Source organism: Vidua chalybeata, chromosome 11 (assembly GCF_026979565.1).
Source record: "Vidua chalybeata isolate OUT-0048 chromosome 11, bVidCha1 merged haplotype, whole genome shotgun sequence".
Lineage (NCBI taxonomy): Eukaryota > Metazoa > Chordata > Aves > Passeriformes > Viduidae > Vidua > Vidua chalybeata.
The window spans coordinates 1,939,116-1,950,529 of record NC_071540.1 but is presented as its reverse complement, the minus strand read 5'-3'; the positions used below and the strand labels follow the sequence as shown (position 1 = coordinate 1,950,529).

General features: G+C 41.5%; 1 protein-coding gene across 2 annotated transcripts; it reads right to left on the bottom strand.

Moving 5' to 3' along the window:
• Positions 1-600: 600 nt before the first annotated feature.
• CES2 (carboxylesterase 2) lies at positions 601-10,578 on the bottom strand. 2 transcript variants are annotated; one of them, XM_053952709.1, is made up of 13 exons: positions 10,332-10,578; positions 9,594-9,798; positions 9,138-9,276; positions 8,740-8,873; positions 8,110-8,263; positions 7,769-7,870; positions 6,837-6,935; positions 6,234-6,374; positions 4,876-4,956; positions 3,910-4,057; positions 3,153-3,302; positions 1,213-1,285; positions 601-1,064 (listed from the first exon to the last, which is right to left on the bottom strand). In XM_053952709.1, the coding sequence occupies exons 1-13, from the start codon at positions 10,405-10,407 to the stop codon at positions 875-877; spliced, it is 1,692 nt and encodes a 563-aa protein (XP_053808684.1). In that variant the 5' UTR covers positions 10,408-10,578; the 3' UTR covers positions 601-874. The 2 variants fall into 2 exon arrangements, with proteins under 2 accessions (XP_053808684.1, XP_053808685.1); XM_053952710.1 differs by lacking the exon at positions 10,332-10,578 and having other exon boundaries at positions 9,554-9,700.
• Between the last annotated feature and the right edge of the window lie 836 nt (positions 10,579-11,414).

The window sequence follows — 11,414 nt, the reverse complement described above, 5'->3', positions numbered from 1 at the left end:
CTACATCACTGCTGTGAGGCACCAGTGTGACCAGGAATGTGTCTGGGATAGCTGGAGCAGCCTAGGAGCCAGGTACAGGAGACAAAGACATGGCAGAGAAGTGATTGACAAGTCTGCCATGAAGAGTCCCAGCCTTGTTCTTGGCAGCCCAAGCACCAAGGTGAGGGCCCTGGAGTGGCCCTGGGACAGCCTCAGTGCTGGCAGTGAGGCTGTGAGCCAGTGCAAACAGGGACAGTGGCACTGTCTGGTGGCACAGGGGACAGCCTGGAGCACAGAGAGAAGCATTCCCCTTTTCTGAGGAAAAGACAGAAATGTTAATCCTTGTAGGGGATCTACAACTAAATTCAAAAGCAGAGAATTGTGGGTACTGGAGAATCTTTCTCCCTTTTCTAACATTTGGGAGGAGTCTTAATTCCAGCACTACTATTACAGATTAAGTACCACAACAGTCAGAACTATGTCTCAGTTGTAAAACCAACTGACAAAGCAGAACATTCTGTAGTTTCATCTTCTTTCCACAGAGGACATTTCTGTATCTACACCACACCAAAGTTTCTGTACCACCAATAAACTTGGCATCAAGAGAGTCTTACTCATAAATTGGGTCTTCATTGATTTCACTTTATTAAAGCAACATTGCTGCTACATTCTGTCTTCAGTCATGGGGGAGTGTCAGAAGAACCTGAGCACTGGGGAAATTTGGTAGCTGTATTTGACAAATGGGGATAAACTGGAATTATTACAGTGAATAATTGCAGGTATGACAACGATGAAGAAAAGGTGAGGGAAATGCAATTTTATCCTCAAATATACTTCAATTAATTTTTAAAATATCCTGATAGTTTGCATATTATGTGCATGTTTAGACTGTAAACTATAACTCTAATTTAAACTTCTTGTTTTGCGTGCTTTTGTTATTTGCCTTTTCAAGGATTACTTTTTTCCAGAATTCTACCTTCTTTTCTTTCAACTTTCTGTCTTTCTTTTGTTGTAGATTTATCTGCAAGTATTCTTCATTAAGATTGTAAGATGGCCATTCAACCAGACCCTCTCCATTAGGATTTCTGTAAGCAAGAGGAAAGAAGAGTGAGTGCCCTTTTCAGTCACAGGGGAATTCAATCACACAAGTTAAGACTGAATCAATAAACCAGCCAATTCCCCATGGAGTCAGTGCAAAGCAGCAATATCTGTCATGAATTTTATGATTCTTACCCATTTCGAGCAAAGTTAGCCCAGTACTTCATTAGAGTTCTGCTGAGGGTCTTCTCTTCCTCTGTAACTTCACCTGAAAGACAAAATACAGAATTGTTACTCTGTGTGGCAGAAATCAAGATATTGCTACTACAGCAGCACCATTTCTGTGTGTGAATATGCTGTAACAGTTTGGCAATTGCAACAGAAACACACCACTGGCCAACATCACTACTACAGCAAGCATCAGGGGATTTCAGCACTCCTCGTGAATGACTTGCATCATCACCCCACTGCAGAAATCAGGGAATTTGGGAACAATGAAATAAGGTGATGTGCCTGTAACCTTCCAGGAAATCAGAGCAGGACAAAAAACCCCCATGTGTCCTGCATCCCAGTACAACTCCAGGAATGGGCCACATGGCTTTGTTTCCTGGATCCCATTCTAGTTTTGTGGGACTGAAATTCTCCCTATTATTCAGAGCATGACTAGGCAAAGATTTCTTCATTCTCACACAAGATGGTGCATTCCATTTCTCAGCACTTCAAGAGCATTTCTTTAAATACAGTTACACATAAGCTCACTGTATCACTAGGTGAGAATTATTTCAGTTCCTGTGTGTTTTTAATTATAAATGCGTCTCAATACACTAAGAAAAATGTTTGGTATCTTAAAGCCCTTGATAAATTCAGGCAAAGAGGAAAAGAGTTGTTCAGTGTTTCCTAGGCCAAAGGTATGTAAAAAAAAAAAAAAAACAAAAACAAACAAACAAACAAAAAAAACCAACCAAAAAAAACCCAAAAAAACAACAACAACAAAAAAAAAACACAAAAAACCACCAAAAAACACACACCAAAAAACAAACAAACAAACAAACAAAGAACCCGAAAAAAAGGAAAAGAAAAAGGCTCTGGTGGTAACAGGTTAACAAAGGGCTTTGCAACATAGTTGGATAGCTCCAAAGTTCAATGAAGTAAAAGGAAATACTTTCACTTATGTTGGCTTTGGCCAGACTATGAACTACAGTGCAAATCACAAAAATAAAAGCAGAAAAAAAATAGTGAATTCACTTAAAATAAGCAGAATTTTTGTGTCTCTGTCAAAATAAGAACTGTTCCTAATCTGTTCCACAGGAAAGAAAATACTTCATGTTGAGTATTACTGTCTTAGGCACACGTAAGTAAAAGACATTGCTGGATGAATAATGTTCCTTAGGAAGTGGCATCATGTTTCTTAACTGTTCAGTGATTGGCAGATTCATTGGGAATATAACAATGTGGGATTCTGCCAGAAGGAATTTCCAGAATCCCATGGAAATTTTGGGAGTACACCCTTAATCCTCCCTCAGTGGACTTATTCCATTTGAATAAATGCTCAAGTATTAATTGAATTGTGAGGCAAAACAGACCTAACCATTAGATCTTCACACAGAAAATGAAACACTGGAATTCCAAGCCTTGCTCTGAACACAGCTGGAATCACTTCCTGCAAAAGAAACCAAGTCCCCCATTCTCTGGAGCCTGACAGCCCATGGGATTTTCTTAGAGGAGGAGAAACTGGCCTAAACTCCTCAGGAAAAGTAGAGATCCTGGATTTCCTCTTCCCAAGCACTCTGGAAGTTTAATTGACCTTTCCTTCAATTTCATTTTCAGCCAAAACCATTTGGCAAATCCATGCAGAGTGCTGGGATAATGTCAGTGAATTTTCTAGCAAATATCCTGTTTGCTGAATTGCTGACAAGATGTGGAACTGACTGTGCTTCAGACCAAGCAAACTGTGAAGGAGAGAAGATGGAGAAGATGGTTAAATGCATAAAACCAATTCTGCCAGGAGAAAGGGTTATGGCTTGGTCTCACTGCCAATATATGCACCTTAATCTGATGAAAATTAATAAAACAGTGAATAGAAAAATGCCAGGGTTACAGGACTCATTCATGAGTGAATGGTGTCTGTTCCTTACTGCGGAGCTGGATGTCCCCAGCCAGAAATGGCCCCCCAAAGACAAAACCAACTTCATCCCCATGGTCAGCCTTCACATAGTCGGGTTTGCTATCCCAGTATGCACTGGCCCGGTGCTGGAACTCGAAGAAGTATGTAGGAGCTCCAGACTCTGCAAGACATAACATATAGGGAGTTACAGGAGAGATACATAAACTTCAGCTGTCATCAGCTGTTCAAAATACAACTTTAAAAAATAAGCTTTTTACTGGGCACATTTCTAGTGTAATTGTTACATTCAAATATGTACTTTTACTTTTAATGCAAAATTAAGAACTCAGCACTTGCACAAAAACAAAAAATTGGAAGATCCACCCTAAGATAATGTACAGAAAACAAAATATCAATTTATTTCCACTTTTGAGTATCATGGCATGGCTTGTCTACACCTACACACCAGAAAATTTACAGACCACAGAGCTGCTGACTTCCCAAGTAGCCATGGGCCAAAGGACAAAGGTTGCTTTGATATGTTTTAATTTTTAAGCCTGTATATTTCAGTTAGCAAATATTTACCTGTGTTATCATGCTCTGCTCTCAATATTTTGTGATTATGAGCACAGAGATAAGGGACTGTACACAACCCTGCAGACCTGTATCATTCCTCATGTTCCCAGTGGGAATCTCAAGAAGGGTTGCCTACATATGACAGGTCTGCATCATTTGACCCAGCCTGCAGCAGGAGGTTTGAGTGTCCCCACTGCTGTTGATCAGCTTACCCCTGTGATAATTCAGTGCTTTAATGGCTGGCATGACAATTGCCATGTCCCCTAGCAGGTCCAGGAATCCATCCCGAAGCTCTGCAGGGTCCTCTGTGTCTCCCAGATATTCATCTAAGATCATGGGCAGAAAATCTGAGGGTAAATCCTAAGAGACAAGAAACAAACAGACGAACAACCACTGTCTGAATTAGTAGCTAAAATTGCCATTTTTAAACTTCAGAGATTCTGCAAAGACACAAATGTCGAGAACAGCACCCATGTTGATGGGAAACAAAACCTATTCATGCTTTTTGTAGGGAAAAAATACCATACAAACCAACCACCTCAGGTGAAATCTGCACCAAATTTATATGGGTTAAAACTCTACAGGAATAAGTGTAGATCCAGCAATTTCTCCTGACAATATCTTCAGCTTCTGTTTTCATCAGAAGAGAGATGGGAATCACAAAAGTAAATTTTCTCAGTCCTTGAAAGATTTATGGACCATTAGACAAGAGGACAAAACCAATGGGATCTCCAAACACAGTGTAAATTTTCAGGGTTAGAATTTGCTGCTTGAAAGATGAACCTCAAAACTAGAAGTGCAAAGTAACTACTTTAAAAGCTACATTTAATGTAAACATACTGAAAAATACACCTTGAAACTCCCTAAGCAGGAGATTAACCATGAGAAACCTTAACATTAGGGAAGCTATTGCAGTAATCCCACAAATATGTAAGACAAAAGTATTGTTTGAGGTCTAGAATGAAAAAAGTATTTTCCCAAATCCCAGGCCCGACTCAATCCTATTTCTGTGTAATTCCATACACCCTGGTCCTGTCAACTTTGCTGGGATTATCCCCAAAGCCTACCATGACCTCAGCCCTCAGTAACACTATAACTCGAGCAGTGAGACCCAAATCTGTTCCATACATGAAAAAGAAAATTCACTTCTCAAATGAGATTAGTGCAGCAGTACTTACAATCATTGGTAGAAAAACCTCTACAGTTGAGGCAATTGATTTTCTATCTCCTATTTCCCTCAAACTTGTCATTTTTGATGTCTGTACAGTGGAAAAAAAAAACCAACAATGTTATTAGCATTAGTTATTAGCATACCTTATTATACCATTAGTTATTAGCATTAGTTATTAGCATTAGTTATTAGCATACCTAAAATAATGTCTCCATTATTTTAAACACTGAAACTACATCATTCCATTAATTCTTACTACTGGTGTTTATTTTTAAAGCATCATATCATATGCAGAAGTGCAGCACAATGCAGCAGCTGTCTTGAAAAGCTTGTATTTATTGAAGTAAATGTTGTCTTGGTGAAGGTTTCTACATAAAGCACTCCTAATACATAGTTTATCCTTAAATCAACTTGTTAGACTAGAAAACATGAGAGCAGAATTGAAGCACAAAGCTGCTTCTGTCTCATAGGCTTATGTTCATTCTGTTGGGGGAGATCTTAAAAGTCATTGGCAGTCTGTCTCTAGTCCAATTGTTTGAGCCCTTTGAAATAAGGATAATGCAGTGTTCTTCCTCTTTTAAAATGTTCTCCCTCTCTTTAATGCTCTTTTACAGCATTACATAAAACAACTCTTCTGTCTGCAAAATAAATTCAAACAGATTTCATTTTGCATCGTTCTTCTGGGACTTACAACCAGAGACAGTTGCTTCATAGATTCAGAACAAATGCTTGGTACTACACAAAGGAACCTGAATATTTACAAAATAAAAGAAAGGGACAAGAAAGAAGAGGACACAAATCCATCTCCTGCAGTTTTTGTGCTCCGAGAGCATTTTCTCATGTTTTAGAGTTACCCATTGAGTTCTCACGAGAAAGGAGAATGGGCTGGACACCTGCATTGTCCCCTCACTCTGCCCCAGATGAGATTTTCAAATGAAAGCTCTTTCTGCAGGGTGGTAATGATACCAAGGGGAAGCTGGTCTAGGTGATCAGTGGCACATTTTTAAGCACACTGTGTATCAACCCTGACTACTGAGCTTTGTGGGGGAAAGGATTGGCTTTATTTGCCTTTCAGTAATAAGTCCTTGATTGTTGCATTCTTTTTCCTCTCTCTGCCTGGAAAAGGGATTAAAATTGTAGAAAACACTCTACAAAACTGATGTTCCAACTGATGTGTCCATGCAGTTTAACCTGCAGGATGAAGCCTCTCTCACCCTCTTGTGATCCAGTGGTTCTGGGTCACTGCAGAGCCATGATGCAAGCAATATTTACCTTGTATGTATTTCCAACAATGCAAAGACTTGTCCTATCACTTAACACAAACATTAGAAACACACTAAAAATAAAGAATAGACATTAAATCACCGATCTAATATTCCAGCCAAATTCATTGTTGGTGACTCCTATCATGAACGGGACTGCATTGAATTCTTTTCCAGCCAATATCTCTTCAGGTGGCTTATGAAGAAACACTCCATCCAAAACTAAGGGTAGAAATGAGATTTCCTGAAGGAAGAGAGGAAAGAAAAAAAAGATCAAATTAGTTGTTAATAGTAATTCCAATTTTTCCTTCAAATCATGTAAGATCTCCACATTGTCCTAATTGCAAAAAAGGGCTTTAAGAAATTCAAGTATCTACAGCCACTGTAACTTAGTTTGGCACAGGACTATAAAATGCAGGCCTGGCTGGGTCAAGGTGTAGAGGAATGTAATGGGTTCCTGATCCTGTGCTGTTCTGACATGAAAGCATAGGGATGCTCAGACCTTGCTCACACCTTCACAGGTTCTGTGGGACTGCCAAACTTCCAGAAAGAACTGACGTGTGAAATTACTTCAACATTTAGGGAGTATTTTGACAAAAGATAAGAAAAATCAACTTTGGAACGGACCATCAATGAACTCTGATCAGAGGCTGAGCTAAAGTTTTGCAAGTGAGCCATTAAAAAGTTCTGTTGCCATGTTACCTACCTTGCTTTTAAGGACTATGTGCTCTGCTTCCTGCTTCCTCAAGCAGTTCAGCAGGGAGAGGGAACTGCTTGTCTCACACTTGAAGATACTGGCAATTTTCTGAAAATTATCAACAAAGACAAGCACTGTTATAAAATCATTATAAATGCTGCTGTTAATAGCTTGTTAGTGGCAGATTTAAGTGAGCTTGATAGATCTTTGAGTATTTTATTTTACTAGAAATGCTACAGTTTGATCACAAAGTGAAATCATTCTGGTGTACTTCTCTTTTTTGCTGTATTTCCACTCACTCACTGTCTTTTCAAACTTTGCTGTAGAGATAATACAAGCTTGTAGCATAAACCAAATGAGGAAAGAAAACTCAGAAACATTTACATTATTTCTATCTGCCATCACAGGAAAAGATATTAAAAGGCACTTATAGACACTTTTGTTGTTTTATATTTAACTAATTTACTTCACATAAAGGCCCTCCCTAAAAGACTGTAGGTCAATAAAAAACTGAATTCTTCTTCTGGAGTCTTGTTAAATTTTCCATAATAAATGCCACAGATACTGTATAGAGTACAGTGGATATAAAAACAGACATTTGCCTAGCTTGGCATTTGTGTGACTGAAAATGCCTTTGTCAGCCCACAGCTGTTACAATCATACAGCTGTCCAATCTATTTCTAACACCAAACAGACCAAAATTAAACAGGTGTGCTGCAACAATAAACTGGATCAACTTTGTTGCACAGTTTACAATGACATTTTCCCCTTTTCTTTTTTAAACAAATTATCACATAGAAGTATCCCTTAGATACCCTTATACATTCTTTATCCTTCAGTATCCTTTATATATCCTAGATAGATATTTAGCATCCTTCTATGCATAGAAAAAGCCTTTTTTAGGCTATAAAGACTTTAAAATGCAAAAAAGATGAGCTTACCTCAAGATCTGTTGAAAGATGTAAATTTTTACTGGGGGGAATTAGAATTCCACTCTCTGATATTGCTTTATGAAAGAGACCCTTAGATAAAGGAGATAACACCTGCCAAGAAGGGAAGAACAAAATTATTTATTCTACATTAACATCCTTACCTCACAACTTTATGCTAGTTATAGTCTAGTAACTCCTGGATTCAGTTGGGAATTACACATCTTTATTTGCTAAATCTCCACATTTAGCCCAATGTGCTGTTAAACTTACTGTCAAAAACCAGATTAAGCATGAAATTTTCCTTTAATTAAGTTTTTAAAGACTTTTATTTTTATCTACTATATACCTACATGTGCAAAAACAGAGCAAGATCCTGCAGATATCCCAAAGAGAGTGACAGATGCTGGGTCCCCACCAAAGTGCTCAATATTTCCTTGGACCCACCGCAGAGCAGCGACTTGATCCAGGTACGCCCAGTTCCCGCGGGCGTGCTCGTCACCAGTGCTGAAAGGAAAGCAGCAGAGCCACCCCTCAGCAGCAGTGACAGTAGCACAACAGAGGCCATCCCAGCAATCTGTGTTTGGTGCAAAGTGACCTACAGCCCCTCATGGTCACCTCAGCCCCTGACTCCCTCCACTCTCTGCTCACCCCAGCTCAGGTAGATCCCTGGCCTTTGCTCTACCTGAGTTTTTGCTTTACACAGCAGAGGATGGAAGCAAAGGCCAGAAAAAAATTTCCTGTCCAGCACCAAATAAGCCCAGCTATGATCTGATAGCAGGCTGCAATCACATGGCCATGCAGATGGAATGTACAGACATTTCTTGGTGTTCTGAAGTCCTAATGTCGGTGAATTTTGTACATTTAAACCACTCTAACAGTGGGAAGCTGATATAGAAGTTCAGCACATTTGGCAAACAGAACTACCCATGCTTTAAACATGACAGCAAGTACTTTGTAAAAAGTGAAATAGGTGTTCTTACTTGAAGTATCCAAGGAGTCCCAGTCTGTACTGAATTAATACCACCACAACATTCTCGTAGGCAGACAGTGCAGAGCCATCATACCGAGCAGCACCACCAAATATAAAATTGCCTCCATGGATCCACACCATTACCTTGGAAACAAAAGGGTGAGACACGCCTTTATGCACTGGTTTGCAGATTTCACTTGAAAAAGGAAAACAACGTCAGAGAATTAGGAACACCAAATCACTGAAGCAGGATGGCTGCTGAATTTCAGATTGGTGGTCTTGGAATTTTACATGCTAATATTATTTCTGCTTGTGCAGCATCACATTTTCAAAAGCAATTAACTCTCTTTGGAGCAATCTTTACTTGCAAGCTTTATAAAACACAAGCTTGTTCGATGGTTTACATACAGGTAACTTGTCCTTCTTGCTTGAGCCAGCAGGGCTGTAAACACTGAGATACAAACAGTCCTCAGAAGTTTGGAATGCAAGGTGCTTTTCTTTAAAGTTTTTTTCTGCTGTTTTCAACAGGGACAGATCTTGAGGACAGCTTCACCATAAAAACAACAACAAAAAAAGCACAATTATTAGTACTAAACCTGCAACAACATCAAGGTAACAAGGGTAGAGAAAACACACTTCTTTTGCCCCCGGCTGAATCCCCACAGGGTGCTTGAATTTTGTGTTATCTATATTCAGTGAGAGGTGCAGCCTGTAAAAGCACATCTCCACACCTGTACTAGAAATACTCCAGTACTGGCGGTGTATCCACCACCAAATATCAACTCCTGAGCAGAAGCAGGCACCCCAATAAACACAACTCTGACCAGCACAGGCAGGTTCTGGCCACAAATGAACTGCTCTCACAGCGGTGGGTAAGAAGTTGCATCTCTCACACCAGTCCAGGGTTCAGGTGGTTCAGGTGGAGAAAACCTCAAGGATCCAAGAGGGGCTTTTGCAAAAGGAATTCCAAGGAAAACGTTTACAAGCTTGTCTGTGCCCTTCACGCTTGTCTGTGTTCCTTTGAGCCGTCCGAATGCAATTGTCACTTCTGGCTCAGCACCACTCTGTCCTAAGTAACACAAAAGATAAAAAAATAATAAATTAAATTGCATCTTCAAAATTATCTCACAGACTTTTCCATTAAGTATTTTTAACTGACTGTTTAATTCAGAACATTTCAATTTATTCCTTACAATTTTGTTTAGTTTTCATTTTGCTTTGGCGCAGTGACAGACTTCCCCTGCCAAACCCTCCTGCCAGTTACACCTGGAGCCATGAAGGGCAGGATTTTGTCACCATGCAAGAGCAAATTTCAGAGCAAACAGCAAAACCATTAACGTTTCCTAAATTTATCATTCACCAAGATCTTAAAAATATTTTGTTTAGAGAATTCAGAAATGTTGCTGCTTTCTACTTTTTTAAAAAAGGCAGAAAACTTTATTTTCATTAAATCATTTCCAAATCAGTAATTTTTGCATCATGAAGGCATTTTTGCAGATTAGTAACCAAAGCACAAGAGATTTACCGCCTTCGTAAAAATCACTGGAAATTGGTGCAGTGGCTTCCCCGGCAGCAGCGACAACAAGGAGTCGCGGGGCTCACCTTCTGCCCCGCACACGAGGAGCGCTACGCTACAAAACAAGGCGCAAAGCGACGCGATCGGGCTCGCAGGAGACATTTTCACCCCCGGTCGGGCTCCCGGGGACTCCCTCCGCTTTTATGCGGAACAGAAGGGGACAAAGGTCCCAGCGAGGACACTCAGGGCACGGAGCGCGGCTGAACGGCGAGTGTGACCTGCAGGGAACGCCTCCAGAGCGCCAAATGCAAACAGGAGACGGACACAGCCCGAGAGCCGGCACAGCCCCTGGTTACCGGCACAGCCCGAGAGCCGGCACAGCCCCTGGTTATCGATACAGCCCGAGAGCCGGCACAGCCCCTGGTTATCGATACAGCCCGAGAGCCGGCACAGCCCCTGGTTATCGATACAGTCAGCCCCTGGTTACCGGCACAGCCCCTGGTTATCGATACAGCCAGCCCCTGGTTATCGGCAAAGCCCCTGGTTATCGGCACAGCCCCTGGTTATCGATACAGCCCCTGGTTATCGATACAGCCCCTGGTTATCGGCACAGCCCCTGGTTATCGGCACAGCCCCTGATCACCGGCACAGCCCGAGAGCCGGCACAGCCCCTGGTTATCGGCACAGCCCCTGGTTATCGGCACAGCCCCTGGTTATCGATACAGCCAGCCCCTGGTTATCGGCACAGCCCCTGGTTATCGATACAGCCCCTGGTTATCGATACAGCCCCTGGTTATCGGCACAGCCCCTGGTTATCGGCACAGCCCCATCACCGGCACAGCCCCTGGTTATCGATACAGCCAGCCCCTGGTTATCGGCACAGCCCCTGGTTATCGATACAGCCCCTGGTTATCGGCACAGCCCCTGGTTATCGATACAGCCCCTGGTTATCGGCACAGCCCCTGGTTATCGATACAGCCCCTGGTTATCGGCACAGCCCCTGGTTATCGATACAGCCCCTGGTTATCGGCACAGCCCCTGGTTATCGGCACAGCCCCTGGTTATCGATACAGCCCCTGGTTATCGGCACAGCCCCTGGTTATCGGCACAGCCCCTGGTTATCGATACAGCCCCTGGTTATCGGCACAGCCCCTGGTTATCGATACAGC